Source organism: Balaenoptera borealis (assembly GCF_965194805.1).
Source record: "Balaenoptera borealis genome assembly, chromosome: 6".
Lineage (NCBI taxonomy): Eukaryota > Metazoa > Chordata > Mammalia > Artiodactyla > Balaenopteridae > Balaenoptera > Balaenoptera borealis.
Window position 1 is genome coordinate 55,509,242 of NC_138863.1, and position 19,884 is coordinate 55,529,125.

A 19,884-nucleotide genomic window follows, 5' to 3' on the forward strand; every position below is an offset into this window, starting at 1 on the left:
GTTGAAAGACTTCCCTCTAGTGAGATCAGACAAATTTCCAGTTATATTCCTTCCATTCTTTTATTATTTTATTTTTGACATTTAACTTTTTAAATTATAAAAATGTTTTAATATAATTTCCAAGTAAAGTAAATGATGATTTAGTTTATAGTTTATCATGTCATTATTCATTCTTCTACTGAAAACTTTCGATCATTTGTACTTCTGATAAGAATCTTAGCTGAAATGAACAAATGAAAGAAATGGAATTAATCTTACTTTTATTGGTTGCTTTGGTTAAAGATTTGGTGGAAAAGAAGGCCAACAGTTGAATATAAGGCCATTGACTTTTCTGAGTGCAAATTTAGGATTTACTTGATAATATCTGGAATATATGCATTCTCATATTATCGACTATTATAATTAATATTCAGACATTTTTCTCCTAGTATTTCATGTTAAAATAAGAAATGTGTCTTGGCAGGGTTTGAGTGATCTGTTCCACTTTTGTAATTCATCAAGAGATGAGTATATTTATCTTCAAATTCTGCTTGAAATTAGTTTTGATGTATAATGTGAGGAAAGAATCTTACTTTTCCCAAATATGTAACTAATTGAATAATTTATTATTTTCTGACTGATTTGAAATGACACTCTTACGATTAAATACATTTATTCACACACATATATACATATGTATATATACACATATATATTTGGCATTATACTCTCATCAATTTTTCTATTTTTTGAACCAGTATCACATAGTTTTAATTTATTGTAGCTTTAAGATATACATATATATATACTTTTTTTTTTTAATAAATTTATTTATTCGTTTTTGGCTGTGCTGGGTCTCCGTTGCTGCACACGAGCTTTCTCTAGTTGCGGCAAGTGGGAGCTACTCTTTGTTGCATTGCATGGGCTTCTCATGGCGGTGGCTTCTCTTGTTCTGGAGCATGGGTTTTAGGTGTGTGGGCTTCAGTAGTTGTGGCATGTGGGCTCAGTAGTTGTGGCCCACGGGCAACAAAGCGCAGGCTCAGTAGTTGTGGTGAATGGGCCCAGTTGCCCCGCAGCATGTGGGATCCTCCCGGACCAGGGCTCGAACCTGTGTCCCCTGCATTGGCAGGTGGACTCCTAACCACTGTGCCACTATGGAAGTCCCTAAGATATATTTTAATATCAAGTAATCGTGTACTTTTATCATCATATTCTCGCAAGAAAGAATGATTCAAAATGTTTTTAAAAACATTTGAAAATATGTTTTAAAAGGTTTTAGAATTTTTAGAACTTTTAAAGCAAACTTTAAAACTACTTTTTTTTTTAACGTCTTCATTGGAGTATAATTGCTGAACAGTGGTGTGTCAGTTTCTGCTTTATAACAAAGTGAATCAGCTATACATATACATATATCCCCATATCTCCTCCCTCTTGCGTCTCCCTCCCACCCTCCCTATCCCACCCCTCTAGGTGGTCACAAAGCACCGAGCTGATTTCCCTGTGCTATGCGGCTGCTTCCCACTAACTATCTGTTTTACATTTGGTACTGTATATAAGTCCATGCCACTCTCTCACTTCGTCCCAGCTTACCCTTCCTCATCCCCATGTCCTCAAGTCCATTCTCTACATCTGCATCTTTATTCCTGTCCTGCCCCTACGTTCTTCAGAACGATTTTTTTTTTTTTTTTTAGATTCCATATATATGTGTTACCACACTGTATTTGTTTTTCTCTTTCTGACTTACTTCACTCTGTATGACACACTCTAGGTCCATCCACCTCACTACAAATAACTCAATTTCGTTTCTTTTTATGGCTGAGTAATATTCCATTGTATATATGTGCCACATCTTCTTTATCCATTCATCTGTCGATGGACACTTAGGTTGTTTCCATGTCCTGGCTATTGTAAATAGAGCTGCAATGAACATTGTGGTACATGACTCTTTTTGAATTATGGTTTCTCAGGGTATATGCCCAGTAGTGGGATTGCTGGGTCGTATGGTAGTTCTATTTTTAGTTTTTTTAAGAAACCTCCGTACTGTTCTCCACAGTGCCTGCATCAATTTATGTTCCCACCAGCAGTGCAAGAGGGTTCCCTTTTCTCCACACCCTCTCCAGCATTTATTGTTTGTAGATTTTTTGATGATGGCCATTCTGACTGCTGTGAGGTGATACCTCATTGTAGTTTTGATTCGCATTTCTCTAATGATTAGTGATGTTGAGCATCCTTTCATGTGTTTGTTGGCAATCTGTATATCTTATTTGGAGAAATGTCTATTTACGTCTTCTGCCCATTTTTGGATTGGGTTGTTTGTTTTTTTGATATTGAGCTGCATGAGCTGCCTGTATATTTTGGAGATTAATCCTTTGTCAGTTGCTTCATTTGCAAATATTTTCTCCCATTCTGAAGGTTGTCTTTTCGTCTTGTTTATGGTTTCCTTTGCTGTGCAAAAGCTTTTAAGTTTCATTAGGTCCCATTTGTTTATTTTTGTTTTTATTTCCATTTCTCTAGGAGGTGGGTCAAAAAGGATCTTGCTGTGATTTAAGTCATAGAGTGTTCTGCCTATGTTTTCCTCTAAGAGTTTTATAGTGTCTGGCCTTACATTTAGGTCTTTAATCCATTTTGAGTTTATTTTTGTGTATGGTGTTAGGGATCATTCTTTTACATGGAGCTGTCCAGTTTTGCCAGCACCACTTATTGAAGAGTCTGTCTTTTCTCCATTGTATATTCCTGCCTCCTTTATCAAAGATAAGGTGACCATATGTGTGTGGGTTTAGCTCTGGCCTTTCTCTCCTGTTCCATTGATCTATATTTCTGTTTTTGTGCCAGTACCATACTGTCTTGATTACTGTAGCTTTGTAGTATAGTTGGAAGTCAGGGAGTCTGATTCCTCCAGCTCTGTTATTCCTTCTCAAGATTGCTGTGGCTCTTCGGAGTCTTTTGTGTTTCCATACAAACTGTGAAGTTCTTTGTTCTAGTTCTGTGAAAAATGCCATTGGTAGTTTGATAGGTATTAAATTGAATCTGTAGATTGCTTTGGGTAGTAGAGTCATTTTCACAATGTTGAGTCTTCCAATCCAAGAACATAGTATATCTCTCCATCTGTTTGGATCATCTTTAATTTCTTTCATCAGTGTCTTATAGTTTTCTGCATACAGGTCTTTTGTCTCCCTAGGTAGGTTTATTCCTAGGTATTCTTTGTGTTGCAATGGTAAATGGAAGTGTTTCCTTAATTTCTCTTCCAGATTTTTCATCATTAGTGTATAGGAATGCAAGAGACTTCTGTGCATTAACTTTGTATCCTGCTACTTTACTAAACTCATTGATTAGCTTTAGTAGTTTTCTGGTAGCATCTTTAGGATTCTCTGTGTATAGTATCATGTCATCTGCAAACAGTGACAGTTTTACTTCTTCTTTTTCAATTTGGATGCCGTTTATTTCTTTTTCTTCTCTAATTGCTGTGGCTAAAACTTCCAAAACTATGTTGAATAACAGTGGTGAGAGTGGACAAACTTGTCTTCTTCCTGATCTTAGAGGAAATTGTTTCAGTGTTTCGCCATTGAGAATGATGTTGGCTGTGGGTTTGTCATATATGGCCTTTATTATGTTGAGGTAGGTTCTCACTATGCCTACTTTCTGGAGAGTTTTTACCATAAATGGGTGTTGAATTTTGTTGAAAGCTTTTTCTGCATCTATTGAGATGATCATATGGTTTTTCTCCATCAATTTGTTAATATGGTGTATCACATTGATAGATTTGCATATATTGAAGAATTCTTGCATTCCTGGGACAAACCCCACTTGATCATGGTGTATGATCCTTTTAATGTTGGATTCTGTTTCCTAGTATTTTGTTGAGCATTTTTGCATCTATGTTCATCAGTGATATTGGCCTGTAGTTTTCTTTCTTTGTGACATCTTTGTCTGGTTTTGGTATCAGGGTGATGGTCGCCTCATAGAATGAGTTTGGGGTGTTCCTCCCTCTGCTATATTTTGGAAGAGTTTGAGCAGGATAGGTGTTAGCTCTTCTCTAAATATTTGATAGAATTCACCTGTGAAGCCATCTGGTCCTGGACTTTTGTTTGTTGGAAGACTTTAATCACAGTCTCAATTTCAGTGCTTGTGATTGGTATGTTTATATTTTCTATTACTTCCTGGTTCAGTCTCTGAAGGTTGTGCTTTTCTAAGAATTTGTCCATTTCTTCCAGGTTGTCCATTTTATTGGCATATAGTTGCTTGTAGTAATCTCTCATGATCTTTTGTATTTCTGCAGTGTCAGTTGTTACTTCTCCTTTTTCATTTCTAATTCTATTTTTCTGAGTATTCTCCCTTTTTTTCTTGATGAGTCTGGTTAATAGTTTTTCAATTTTGTTTCTCTTCGCAAAGAACCAGGTTTTAGTTTTATTGATCTTTGCTACTGTTTCCTTCATTTCTTTTTCATTTATTTCTGATCTGATGTTTATGATTTCTTTCCTTTTGCTAACTTTGGGTTTTTTTGTTCCTGTTTCTCTAATTGCTTTAGGTGTAAAGTTTGTTTGTTTGAGATTTTTATTGTGTCTTAAGGTAGGATTATATTGCTATAAACTTCCCTCTTAGAACTGCTTTTGTTGCATCCCATACATTTTGGGTCATCGTGTTTTCTTTGTCATTTGTTTCTAGGTATTTTTTGATTTCCTCTTGGATTTCTTCAGTGATCTCTTAGTTATTTAGTAGCATATTGTTAGGCTCCATGTGTTTGTATTTTTTAGGTTTTTTCCTGTAATTGATATCTAGTCTCACAGCGTTGTGGCCAGAAAAAGTACTTGATACGATTTCAATTTTCTAAAATTTACCAAGGCTTGATTTGTGACCCAAGATATGATCTATCCTGGAGAATGTTCCATGAGCACCTGAGAAGAAAGTGTATTCTGTTGTTTTTGGATGGAATGTCCTATACATATCAATTAAGTCCATCTTGTTTAGTGTGTCATTTAAAGCTTGTGTTTCCTTATTTATTTTCATTTTGCATGACTGTCCATTGGTGAAAGTGGGGTGTTAAAGTCCCCTACTCTGATTGTGTTACTGTCAATTTTCCCCTTTTATGGCTGTTAGCATTTGCCTTATGTATTGAGGTGCTCCTATGTTGGGTGCATATATATTTACAATTGTTATATCCTCTTCTTGGATTGATCCCTTGATCATTATGTAGTGTCCTTCTTTGTCTCTTTTAATAGTCTTTATTTTAAAGTCTATATTGTCTGATATGAGTATTGCTACTCCAGCTTTCTTTTGATTTCCATTTGCATGGAATATCTTTTTCCATCCCCTCACTTTCAGTCTGTATGTGTCCCTAGGTCTGAAGTGGGTCTCTTGTAGACAGCATATATATGGGTCTTGTTTTTGTATCCATTCAGCCAGTCTGTGTCTTTTGGTTGGAGCATTTAATCCATTTACATTTAAGGTAATTATCAATATGTATGTTCCTATTACCATTTTCTTAATTGTTTTGGGTTTGTTATTGTAGGTCTTTTCCTTCTCTTGAGTTTCCTGCCTAGAGAAGTTCCTTTAGCATTTGTTGTAAAGCTGGTTTGGTGGTGCTGAATTCTCTTAGCTTTTGCTTCTCTGTAAAGGTTTTAATTTCTCCGTCAAATCTGAATGAGATTCTTGCTTGGTAGAGTAATCCTGGTTGTAGGTTTTTCCCTTTCATCACTTTCAATATGTCCTGCCACTCCCTTCTGGCTTGCAGAGTTTCTGCTGAAAGATCAGCTGTTAACCTTATGTGGATTCCCTTGTATGTTATTTGTTGTTTTTCCCTTGTTGCTTTTAATATTTTGTCTTTGTATTTAACTTTTGATAGTTTGATTAATATGTGTCTTGGCATGTTTCTCCTTGGATTTATCCTGTATGGGACTCTCTGTGCTTCCAGGACTTGATTGACTATTTCCTTTCCCATATTAGGGAAGTTTTTAACTATAATCTCTTCAGATGTTCTCTCAGTCCCTTTCGTTTTCTCTTCGTTTCTGGGACCCCTATAATTTGAATGTTGGTGCATTTAATGTTGTCCCAGAGGTCTCTGAGACTGTCCTCAATTGTTTTCATTCTTTTTTCTTTATTCTGCTCTGTGGTAGTTATGTCCACTCTTTCATCTTCCAGGTCACTTATCTGTTCTTCTGCCTCAGTTTTTCTGCTCTTGATTCCTTCTAGAGAATTTTAAATTTCATTTATTGTGGTGTTCATCACTGTTTGTTTGCTCTTTGGTTCTTCTAGGTCCCTGTTAAACGTTCCTTGTATTTTCTCCATTCTATTTCCAAGGTTTTGGATCCTCTTTACTGTCATTACTCTGAATTCTTTTTCAGGTAGACTTCCTATTTCCTCCTCATTTGTTTGCTCTGGTGGGTTTTTACCTTACTCCTTCGTCTGCTGTGTGTTTCTCTGTCTTCTCACTTTGCTTAACTTACTGTGTTTGGAGTCTCCTTTTCGCAGACTGCAGGTTCATAGTTCCTGTTGTTTTTGGTGTTTGCCCCCAGTGGCTACCGTTGGTTCAGTGGGTTGTGTAGGTTTCCTGGTGGAGGGAACTGGTGCCTGTGTTCTGGTGGATGAGGCTTGATCTTGTGTTTCTGGTGGGCAAGATTGTTTCTGGTAGTGTGTTTTGGGGTGTCTGTGACCTTATTATGATTTTACGCAGCCTCTCTGCTAATGGGTGGTGATGTGTTCCTGTCTTGCTAGTTGTTTGGCATAGGGTGTCCAGCACTGTAGTTTGCTGGTCATTGAATGGAGCTCGGTCTTAGCATTGAGATGGTTATCTCTGGGAGAGCTTTCGCCATTTGATATTACTTGGAGCCAGGAGGTCTTTGGTCGACCAGTGTCCTGAACTTGGTTCTCCCATCTCAGAGGCACAGACCTGACACCCCGCCAGAGCACCAAGACCCTCTCAGCCACACGGCTCTCTCTGGGCTTCTATTTCAACAGCAATAATGTGACTCTGAATGGTGTAGGCCACTTTTTTCACCAATTGTCTGAGGAGAAGTCTAAAATTACTTTTTAACATTAAACTTCTGTCAAACAAAAACAGTAACTTCCACATATTAATAGTACAACCTAAATAACATATGTATTAAAATATAACTTATACACTTTGATACTAGAAATTACTGTATTTGCCGTAAATGTGGGAAAGTCAGAATCTGATTGATACAGCTGTTTACCAATTAGTTTCATTTGGGGGCCAACTTTTCAGGTTGTCCCAATTGGTCACAGTGGGAAGAGTAAAACAGGCTTTTTGTTGGAGTTGGTCCTTGTTGTGTTTTTTTTTAAACCCAGAGCTTTTATTTAATTTTCCTTTCAGTTTTATCCAGATTTCATTGACATACAGCACTGTATAAGTTTAAGGTGTACAGCATAATGATTTGACTGAAATACATCATAAAATGATTACCACAATAAGTTTAGTGAACATCCATCATCTTGTATAGATACAAAACTAAAGAAATAGAAAAAAAAATTTCCCTTGTGATGAGAAGTCTTAAGATTTCCTCTCTTAACAACTTTCAAATATGACACACACAGTGTTCATTATATGATGTTGTACATTATATCCCTAGTACTTACTTGTCTGATAACTGGAAGTTTGTGCCTTTTGACTACCTTCATCCAATTCCCCCTGCCCCCATGCCCTGCCTCTGGTAACCACAAATCTGATCTCTTTCTATGATCCTTGTTAGGTTTTTGGGTTTTTTTTGTTTTTTTTTTTTTTACTTTTTTTTTTCTTTTAAAAAAGGAAATTAAACACAATAATGCAGAAGTGCCAAGTCTCTCAGATGTGGTTTACAAAGTTAAAAACTGAGTCTCAAAGCATAAGAAACACTTTTGAACTTTGTAATTGGTTTGTGCAGAAAAAATGTGCTTCTGGATTTCTTTTTAAAAGTGCTTAATAACTAGAGTTTACTTTTAAATCAAATCTGGGTATATAAAAAAATCTACTACCAACCCAACAGGACTGATTCTGGTAAGGCAATAAAATGGAGAGTACACTGATCTAAGTCAGGTTTTATAAAAGAATTAATATATGTAGAGTTCCTATTAGTCTTTCAATGTAAAAGCCATTGTTATGACTATAGCAAAAACTTTAGGTCTCCAAATTACTTTTTGTACTTAACTGTGCAGTTTTTGTTCAAAGAGTCTTTGTGCCAATCACTTTATAAGTTTATTAGTTTACAACTGATTGCAACATCCCGTTAATAAAATGGAAACGTAAAATGACTTAGTATTTAAAATAACTTCAAGTTCTATACTTCAAGCTCTTCTTCATAGTAAATATTGAACCAACAAGAAGCAGATTCAGCCCAGCAAGACTCTGATGCCCCAGTGGAAATGACTGCTTACAAGCCTGAATTGGCACAGCCCTGCTTTGCTTTGCCTGAAAAGTACAACTTACTAAAGAGCAAATCTTGGGAAAACAACTCAGATCTTCATAGCCATAAAAAAAAAACTTTAACAGTTTAATAAGTATGTTTCCTGTCATTATTTTGGCAATATCATAAAATGGTTTTAACCTGAAAAAGCTACTGTGATTTAGAACACCTTAAAATTTTCTAAACCAACATTAAACATCAATTAAACTTTTATTGGCTTTAAATGGAACAATATATATAAATGGCCACTCCTTATCATCTCCTTATCATCTCTTTCCTTATCATCTCTTTCTTTGAAAGGTGAAATGTGTTAAGCAGAGAAGTCAGCATCAGGTTACTGAAGTTGCAACTTGAGGGCAACTTTCCCATTTTGAGCTCATGTGTTATGAGGATTTGCAATATATTGATCCTTGTTAGGTTTTAACAAATAAATGAGACCAAATCTCTGGTGTGTCTCTGTTAAGCTGTACCCCTGATTCAGATCTGGCTTTTCATGCATCACTCTTTTGACCTTGGCTTTCCCTATATTCCCTGGTTCCTGACTGTTTGGCTTTGACTCACAACTCCATGTTGACAATCCCTTGTCCATATTTACAGACTTCATGGCCTTCTTGGTTCCACCTGTAGCCTCATCTCCCTGATTCCCCAAATTTCTTAGATGGCTCCACTGTGACAGGAAGAAAGGTGCTTCTGGCCAGCTGACTCTTCCTATGGCTGTCTCTTCATATACTGGTCTTTGGCTCAGACATTTTAATTATACACAATAAATCTTATAGAACATGGAGTTGAATTTTAACTCTACATACAATTTATCTGCACACTTACAATATATCCTTAGTAGATATCTGTGCTACGTATTAAAGAAGTTTAAGATTTCACATTTTCTTTCATACCACCTCACCAACTTTGGTTTCACCTGTGCTGTGGTTCTTCCATTTTCCTGTGTCTTATGCCTTGAGATATATTTGTATTTCTCATAAGAAAGATAAATAATAATAGTCATGATGACAACAATAAGACAGGACCAAAGAAAAGTGCCAACTAAGAAAGGCAGAACAAAGAAATAAGATCAGCAAACCAAGTTTACTTTAGAAATGCACCTAAAGAACAGTGACTTGGTAATAACAATGACCAATAACAAAGTAACTTGGTAATAACAATGGCTCTTTCTAAACCTCATATTAAATTCTTTTATGGTGTCTGTTAACCACTAATTCAGCTTGGAAGACTTAATTGGAAGTGTGCCCATTAAGCATTTACCAAATAGAGGTGACCTGTACATATTTATAAACTGCTCCACCACCTACCACACCACTTCAGGTCCATATAAGAGTGACGCTTCAAAAACATACATACTTTTTGGTAATATTTTATACTGTTTAAAGCTCTACACGTTTCTTTGTGAAAGAATTCAGAGACAAGATTTTTGTTCGCTGTTGAGCAGTGACATTCTGTGAATACATATTAGGAACAACCATGATAATTTTGCACTTTTTCTCAGCAAGTATCAAATTAGGATGCCCAAAGCGTTAGCTATCTACTTACCATATGCTGTGTCTTTGTTTTTGTGCAGTATATTCTCAAGCCTTCCATCAGTTCAGAACAATTAGTTATGCTTCTTTGTATGGAGAAAACCAGAATAGTACATTTCAAATGATTAAAGACTAATCAAAATTTTTGAGAGCTTAGCTTTCCAAGCAGTTTTTGGAAAATAAGTGATGTTTATGATCAGTCATAAATGTAAGGAGATGCTTTTATGAATTGGAATTAAATGAGTGTTACTAATTGATGTACCAATAAAAGCAATTTTCTTTTAAGCTTCAGACAGTGGGCAATCCTTTGGTTTGAGTTTCAATAGCATATTCATTTTCTATTTTATATTTCCATTAGCTTCTCTACATTGCAGCTCCATAAGGCATTTGAAAGAGGATGTAGATGAAATGCGGGACTGAACTTGGTCTCCAAACCTTTCTTTGTTGGGGGGAGGATAGGAGGGTTCTGGGTAAGGTATGCAGGCCCAGTGTATTAAGCCTATGAGGAAAGGGGATGGAAAACTTAACAAACTGAAACAAAACAAAAGCTAACCAACAATCTTGTTCTGAAAGCTCTAAAGCAAGAGCTTTAGAGGGCTCTGAGGGGTCTTGGTTTACAAGACCCCTCAGACCTCTGGAGGCCTTGGATTTATTAAGGGACCTTTGATTCAGTGGTTCTTAACCCGGACCAACAGTTAGAAGTCAGATCCCCTGCACAACCCCTCCTCCCACCGATTATGATCTAATCGGTCAGAATGGGGCTAGGGCATCAGTAGTTACCTAAAGCTCCTCAAGTAATTCCAATGTTAGGAACAGTTGCCAACCACTGCTCTATTCTTATGAATACCTAACAGTGTTTGTAGACTGAAGAATTACCATATATACACACATCTTGTATTACTTTTCGTCTATAATTTATGGACACAATAACTCAGATACAAATTCATTAAACATTTCATGGAGTTAAGAGGAGCTTTTTGCATTTACATGTTTTCTCATCCATATGTTCTAAAAACATAATTCTCATCACGTGGATGTTCTCAGACTTGAAGAGTTTGATAATCTTGGCTCTGAAGGACCCAAGGTAGAGTTGAGATTGTGGTTAAAACAATCACCCTTATAGGTTAAATGGTGGTCAAGACTAGTTCTTGGCTTAATCACGAGCACTGGATAATTTTACTATAAAGTGTTGGGGAGAGAAACCTTAAACACAGAGAGGGTAAAAGATATCTTATGTGACCCATCCTTGCTATGAGTCTGAATAAGATTCTTAGCTCTGGCTCCTGCTTTAGGGAGCCTTGAGTGGCTTCTCTGAGAAAGTGAAAAGAAGAGCGGATAGATTCCCTTTTGCTTTGAGGCTTCTTATGTGCCTCAAAAATATGTCTCCCTGGGGCTGGCTGGGATTCTTGAGTGCAGTGAACATAGCTCTTTTTTCAAGGACCTGCAAGCTCAGACTTCAGAAGTTGGTTCTTTCTGCAGCCTTAGCGGACTTTGCAGGTGGGACCCGCTTTCTGGGTGTGTTCTGTGGCATTGTATTCAACTCAGGAATGTGCAGAGGAGGCTGCAATTGCAAGGTCCTGGGTCAGAAGTACATGCACTTACTGTTCTCTCTGTAGCGGGCACAGGTCAGTTCCATTGCTAAAAAGTCAAAATTGCTTTTGGCCTTACGACTTTATCTTTTTAAATATTAAAAATCATAGCTGAGTGTCACATGCAAAAAGTAGGTCTACACAAAAGCACTGAGAAGATCCCTGCACTTCTCAAGAACAGTTACACTTAAAGTATCTGTGATACGAAAAATATTATGACATAAAAATACTCGAAGCAAAAAAGAGTCTGCCACATTCATAAGAAACTCATTCCAGATTTTAACAACCTTATTAAAGAAACCCTTACTTTAATTTATTAGAAATCTCTCCTGTTGTAGATCATTTCTTTTTTTTTTTGTCCTAAGGGAGATGAATAAAAATTGGACACCATTCTCCATGTGATATTTCATTATAGACCTAGAGGCGTTTGTTAGTTTCCTACTCAAGTTTCCATCTCCAGCAGTAAATAGGCCCAATGTTTCTACCTTCTCTTTGCTCCTGTCTCCTCCATACCTGGCCTTCTGTGAAGCTTTGCTGGTGAGTGTGGTGAAGACCTCAAGTGAAGTTATTGAGCAGAATCCCTCATTCTTATCTAATTAGTCTCTTCCTTGCCTTCCTTTTCCTGAAATTAAAACACCTATCTATCTATCTATCTATCTACCTACCTACCTACCTATATCTCAAACTACTTTGGGGGCAGTACCACCGTGTGGATGGCCCATAGTTAACTAAACCTCAAAACATCCACAAGGGAACTCCTATTTCCCCCTCAGAAGCTGTCCCCTCCCTGTGTTCCTCACTCAGGGAATCTACCACTCACCCAGGTACCTGCACTGGCTATATGCAGCTATTTTTTACTTCTCTAGCATTAGCAACCATACATCAAATTAATCAGCAAGTCCTATTGATTCTACCTCCTAAATATCTTTCAACTCAGTCCTTTCCCATCACCCCTACCACCAATAGCCACCATCCCAGTCCAGAGATGGTTTATCTCTCACCTAGACTTCTTACCTCCCATTCATTCTTTACATGTAAGCCATAATAACTCTTTCTAAAATGAAGAGTCATCCATATTACTCCCACCTACCTTCTTAAAACCCTCTAGTGACTCCCTCTTCCTCTATGGTAAATTTACAATTCAAAACCTGGTCGCTAAGCACCCCTTCTTCAGCTTCCAGCTGGTCTTTTTTGTTCCATCTCTGACTCTTCCCTTGAGAACCATCTTCAACTTTTTTCAGTTCCTCAAATTCACCAGCTACCTATTGCCTCTGAATTTTGAATACTATTCCCTCTTCCTGGGAAACCAATCCTTTGGCTGTCAGCTTAAAAATTTCACTTTCCTTGGGCGATTCCCCCCCCGCCGCCCCCCTCCCTCAGACTGTGTGTTCCACAATGCCCTATGTTTCCTTTACTACTACACTCATTTGTGGTCATTGCTTGGCTAGCAAAATCTATTTTTTGCTATCTTCCATTTTCAAACTTTCCCTCTCTCTGTAACATCAGAGTAATATGTTCCTTTATCTAATTATTTCCTTAGTTTTCTTCATCTCCTATGATTAATTTATACCTCAATTTTGGACTCAACTTTCTTCATTTTCTTAAATTGGAAAATTAATCTAGAGATTAATATAATTGGAAAGTATGCAGTTGTATCAGCTCTTCTGACCTCTCATTAGATGGATTATATCAAGTTTTGAGTTAATTTGTGAGAATAATCCCATAAATAGTGTAATGAAGACATGGACAAAGTATGTTTTATGATGCATTATTTTTAAAAAAACATTAAGACTTAATAAAATAAATTTATCTTCCCAGCTTTTAAATTGGAAGATTAACACTTACCACATATATCAACATAATTATCTTTTTCTCCTCAAGTTACAAGTTTATCAGGTGAGTGTAGAGAGTTGGAGAGATGGTGAGGAGGGTTTACTATATTTTTGTTCCCCCTGGTCATGATGAAGCACCTCCGTGTCTATTGTTGTCATGTGGCTTTGGATATTTTGGCAATGAATACCCCACAGTCTTGGTGGTTGATTTACTCAGAGTTGGACTTCGGTGGATGACGCCCTTCTCCAGAGATACAGACTATCACAAAGGTAAAAGCAGAAAGACTTGCCTATTCCAGAGTGGATTTTCAAGTCGTCTCACATGGTCCACACCAATGATATGTAACCACCAGAATACATTCCACTCTCTTTGTTCCTTCCCATTTTAAGGCTTTTCTTATCAGTGAACTTTATTGATCTTACTAGTGACTAAGCCCTTTATCATTTTGGGCAATTGTTCTCATGTGAGAATCAGCTATGAGCATTTAAAATCAATTAAAAACCAGTGCTTCATATTGATTGATTCAATTTGGGATGGGGTGAAGCCCAGGCACTGGTACTTTGAAAACCTTCTCAGGTAATTCTCACATGCAGCCAGGGTGGAGAACCACTGATTTTAGGTTGCAGGATATACCTCACTGATTTATCAACCTTCTTGACTTTCTTTATATGTAGACTTTCACCTTCATCTCAAACTTCCCCATTCCAGTAAATGGCACTTCCATCTATATAGTTTCTCAAATTAAAACCTGAGATTCATTCTTCTTTCTCTAGACCCCCATCACCAACCAATTCATTAGGAAGTACTGTAGACTCAACATATCCATCTATTTTTCCTTAGCTCCATTGCATTTCTTTTAACCCAGACCATCTTCTTGCCAAACCTGGACCACTGAAATTTCCTTACTGGTTTCTCCTATTCCAACCCTATATCATCTTCCACAAAGTTCTTAAACTTTTTATTATAAAATATTTCAAACCTTTAGACCAGAAAAGACCATCAAAGTTTATAGAATTTTAGCATTGTACTACATTTGCTTCACAGTTTTTTTTTTAAAGAAGGAAAATTGTGTTGTTAGAGTTGAAGCCTCCCTCTACCTCTCCCTCATGCTATTTCCTCCCTTCCTCCCTGGCGGTAACCACTTATATCAATTTAGACTTTATTATTCCCATGCATGCGTTATACTGTTGCTACATGTATGAATCCATACATAATATTTAGTATTGTTTTTAAATTTTGGTGGTATTATATACATGGTATCAGATTGCAGCTTGTTTCATTTAACATGTTTTTGATGTTTGTTCATGTTAATACAAGTAGCTTTAGCTTATTCCTTTAAATTGTATAGTATATCAAAACAAGACATCATAATTTGTTTATCCTTCTATTGACGAATATTCAAGTGATTTCCAGTTTTTTTTCTTTTCATAGTTGATGTTGCAGTAAACATTTGTGCATATCTCTTCTGTACATGTACAATAGTATCTCTAAATATATGCCATGGAGTGAAATGTGGGGCCTTAGGACCTTTTCAACTTTCTAATATTTTGCATAATTACAACACAGTCTTTAAAAAAAAAACACCTATTACTCAGGAAAAGCGTTGTGGAACACCTCTAGTAAGCCAGTATGAAGTAGTAAATGAGAAATAAAAGCTTTGCTCTCTCAGATCTTATATACCAGTGGTGGGAGAACAAATAAACTAAGATGATGATTTCAGAGAATGCTAAGTGCTGCATAATGAATCATAGCATCCTTCTGCTTCAAGATCTTCAGTGATTTTCCATTGCATTTAGGAATAATATAACTCCTGTCTGGTCCTGTAAGACTTGGTACCATCTGGCCCCTGCCTTCCTCTTCCATTTTCCCTTTGGCTTCCCGTGCTCTTGCCTTTGACCTTTGAGTTTTTGGAAATTACTAAGCTTTTTCTTGCTTCAGGACCTTCACGTGTGCATTGTTCCAGGTTCCTGGAACGTTTTTCCCACCATTATTTGACTGGCAAATTATTACTCGTGACTCATGTCACAGCTTACTTGTCCTGTCTTCAGAGAGAACTTCCTTGATCCCCATAAAAATAGGTTCCTTCTTTTGAGTCTCTCTCGTGGCACCTTGTCTTTTCTTCAGTATCACTTAGCACAATATATGATTATACATTTATATGTCATCTGCCTCACCTACTGAATTTCAAGTTCATTGAAGGCAGGGATGATGCCTCTTTTGTTTCCTGCTGTATCTCCTAGCTCACAGCCTGACACATAATGGTTCCTCAGTGAGTGAAAAAAAAAGTAATACAAATTAGTGTTTTTCTGAAAGTTTAGTTGCAGGCTCATCTTGAGCAGGAGATTTGGTTTTGTCTGGGTTTTGATTCCCCTCTCTCCTGAGGGCTCCCCTCTCCCTAACTAAGGGTTTAGAATGGCCTCCATAGGCGCCAGACCAGAATCAGGCCTTATTACAAAGAGGGTTCCTGTTCTTTTGATATTGGGGATCTCACAGAGGTCTTTTGATATTGGGGATATCACAGAGGTCTTTTGATATTGGGGATATCACAGAGGTCATAGAAGCCCAGCACTGTTTGGTCTTGAAGTTATCACCTTGTCTGCAGCCGGCCTTCCTAGGCCCTCAGTCAGATAAAATTCATAGCTCTCGATGGTGGTCGACAGCAGTGCTTTGTTTTTGATTTTTAAGCCTCTTTTAACAAGGAAATATCAAGAGCATTGGGAGAAGCCTCACTTCAGCCCCTGGCTTGAAACAGTGAGCCTGGATCCAGTTTATCTTCTTCCTTGGAATGTTTTTAGTCCCTATTACCCTTTTAGGAGCCAGTCTTTTCTCTCTCTCTCACTCTCCTTTCTTCCTTCTTTTTTCTCCCTTCCCTTCCCTTCCTTTCCTTTCTTCTTCTTTTTTTTTTTTTTGGCCCACTCGGCATGCGGGATCTTAGTTCCCCAACCAGGGATCAAAACCGTGCCCCCTGCAGCGGAAGCACAGAGCCTTAACTACTGGACCACCAGGGAAGTCCTTCTCTTTCTTTCTTTCTTTCTTCCTCCCTTCCTTCCTTCCTTCCTTTTCTTTCTCTTTCTTTCCATTTGAAAGTAAGTTGAAGGTAGTATGACATTTCACCTCAACATACTCTAGCATGTATATCCTAAAAATAACATTCTCCTACATAATTACAATACCACTATCACACCCAAGAAAATTTATATTGATACAATGATATTATCTAATGTAAAGTCCTTGTTCAACTTTCTCTAATTGTCTTCCTCCCAAATTGCATAACAATTTTCAATGAAGGATCTCTCATTTCATTTAGGTTTCAGGTCTCTTCAGTCTTCTTTAAGCCAGCACAGCTCCCATGGCTTTATTTTTATTTTTAATTTATTTCATCTCTCATGATACTGACATTTTTGAAAAGTGCAGGTCAGGCTTCTGATAGAATGAGCAATTATCTGCATTTTTCTTAATTTTCTTTTCCTGAATGATCAGATTCAGCTCTTTGACAAGAACATTCCACATTCTTGATGACGTTGTGTCCTTTTCATTGCATCACATCAGGAGGCGTGCATGGTGCTGTTTTGTCTCATTAATGGTGATGCTAAGTTTGATTACTTGTTTAATATGATGTCTACCAGATAATGATAAAGACATCTTTTTCTCTTTGAATTTAATGAGGCACTTTGAGACTAAGTGAATACCCTGTTGAATAACAATTTTTCATCCAATGGTATTGGCATCTATTGATCCTTGCTTGTATCCATTATTGTATCCATAGTTGCAAAATAGATATTATATAATTTTATCAGTCCTTCTACATTTTTTAGCTGACATTCTATAAAGAAGCCTTTTACCTCCTCCCTACCCACCACATTAAAAACATTTTTAAAAATATTTAAAAAGTATCACTATGGGCTCATAAGTTATATTTTTTTCACAGGATCATTTTGACCAAGGAAACATTGCTTTTTCTGCATACTTTTTCATAATGCTTAATATATATTTCTTATATGATACTTCATAGCCAGTTGTCTATGTGAAATAACATATTTTAATAAATAGCACAGTGTGAAGTTCTATTAAAAACACTTGCCCCTTCCCCAATTTTGATATATTGTTGTAGTGGGGTTTAAAGTTTCTCTCTTCATTTACCATGGTTAAAAACTATGGTGGTGATTTATTTTCATTTATGTTCCTTTGGTGAATTCAACATGAAATCAAATCTGTTCTTGTTATTAAAAATCCGTGAGGTGAAGTTCCCAGTGATAAGGTATCACACACAGAAACATTCTCTCTCCTTCTCCCTGACAACAATGCAAATGCAGTTAATGATGCCCTCTCTGTCTTATTTTTAGGATCGAAGATTCAATGATGAAATTGACAAGCTAACTGGATACAAGACAAAATCATTACTGTGCATGCCTATCCGAAGCAGTGATGGTGAGATTATCGGTGTGGCCCAAGCGATAAATAAGATTCCTGAAGGTGCTCCATTTACTGAAGATGATGAAAAAGTAAGATTTCATGCTTTTTGTGACTTGTACTTTCCTTCTTGATCATTGATTGCTATTCTCCCTGAAAAGGACAGGAATTATGTGAATAGCTGTTGGATTAGCCCATTCATGGATCAAAGAGCTTTTTCTCATATTACACGAAATGTAATGGGAGTTTTTTGCTATTTTGTAGAATGTGGTATAATTGAAAATAATTACTTCTTCTTCTTAGCTTACTTTTCATTGCAAGCCTTAGTAGTATTCTTGTTATTCCCTAGTCTTTTTTTTTTAAGATTTTTTTGATGTGGACCATTTTTTAATTAATTAATTTATTTATTTATGGCTGTGTTGGGTCTTCGTTTCTGTACGAGGGCTTTCTCTAGTTGCGGCGAGCGGGGGCCACTCTTCATTGCTGTGCGCGGGCCTCTCACTATTGCGGCCTTTCTTGTTGCGGAGCACAGGCTCCAGACGCGCAGGCTCAGTAATTGTGGCTCACGGGCCCAGTTGCTCCGCGGCATGTGGGATCTTCCCAGACCAGGGCTCGAACCCGTGTCCCCTGCATTGGCAGGCAGATTTTCAACCACTGCGCCACCAGGGAAGCCCCTATTCCCTAGTCTTTACCTTCCTTATAAATAAGCTTTTTAATTGAGGATCACAGCACTACCACACATGGCCCAGGGAAAGATAGGGGAGATAGGAAGATTACTGTGTTTCAGAAGCTCAGCACTTTCTCTTATATTTTCATAACTACTGTGAAGAATTGTTTTCTCAGTTTTTATATAAAAATCTCAATAAAATGAATGTTTTTAATTGTTATTCCAAATTGCTAATAAAAAGAACATATTTGTGTCCATGAAGAGCAGTTGGCCTTGGTAGAGTGATGTACTTTTTGCTCTGAAATTTTGAGTTCTCTCACCAGCATTTTATTCACCAGCTCATTTTAAAGAGAGACCTTCAAAGACCTGAAGTTCTGGCTTTGAATCTCTTACCTTCATATTGAATAGAATCTGGTGGAATATTTATAAGATTTGTGGTAAAAGCAAATCTCAGGTTAGTTTGTTTAAGTTTGATGACTGCCATACTCTTACTTGATTATAAAAGACACTTTATAATTTAACCTTCTGGCTGTGAGGTTACTATTTGCCAGTGCTGATTACTAATGCATTAAATTAATGGTATAAAAGGTCAACATAAAATATGATTATAAGGAGACAAGATTTTTTAAGTGTGAAGAGAGTCCTTTATTGAGGTCATTTCTGTAGTCAAATTTGAACAACCCAGATCCCAGAAAATGTTTATAAACTCTTAGAGCATGATAGGACCTCAGGCAAGGTCTTACCAATTCAATAATCAACTACAGTGTTCAAGGCACTTGTGTTGGGGCCATAAGAGACAAAGATAAATCCCAGATGTGCTATGCCATGCGGGAACTGCACAAGGAAGAAGGCAAGGTCAGCAGTAAGATGTTCTAGGACATGTTGTGAGGGCCTAGGAAAGGGAGGATGAGTCTTACTTGAAGAATCTGAAGAGGCTTTGATATGATCTCTGAAGAAAGTGTAGGCTTCCCTAAGACAGCCAGGTGAGAAGGTGAGGCTGTTTAGGAACGTATAAAATGTAGTCTACCTCATTCACTATGCAAATGTTTCCATGGGATGTACAGATAGAACAAAAATTTTATTTTGTGCATTTTGTACCGAAGATGACAGAGTCCTATAATTATGTGCCTCTTATAAGGACTTAGATAGAAGGATTTGAGCTTAGTCTTTCCAAACATAACAGCCACATGCCCACAACATCTCCCAAACCATTGAGTTTATACACAGATATTAGTCCTGCCTTCACTCTGTCTCCTTCATTTAAGAGGATCCCATTATATATTTAATTTTCATCTATGATTCCATTTATGTTAGATTTGTTTTCTGGACTTTTCTCATTGGATTTATACTTACGATATAGGGCTTCATGAGCTCTGGACGGTTTAAAAGGAAGGTATGCGCAGAGCTTTGTCCCTGTCTTGAACAGCATCAATGCTTAGCTGTACTGAGTACGAGAGCTGGGACTGAGCTCCAGCTCGGCT

The 19,884-nt window shown here is 37.1% G+C and overlaps 1 protein-coding gene across 1 annotated transcript in view; it reads left to right on the forward strand.

Moving 5' to 3' along the window:
• The window catches only part of PDE11A (phosphodiesterase 11A), a 423,005-nt gene that overhangs the window by 36,602 nt on the left and 366,519 nt on the right, over positions 1-19,884 (forward strand). Inside the window, exon 2 of the mRNA XM_082395677.1 lies at positions 17,670-17,828. Within this exon, the coding sequence (XP_082251803.1) occupies positions 17,670-17,828 (159 nt within the window). The remainder of the gene's footprint in view (positions 1-17,669; positions 17,829-19,884) is intronic.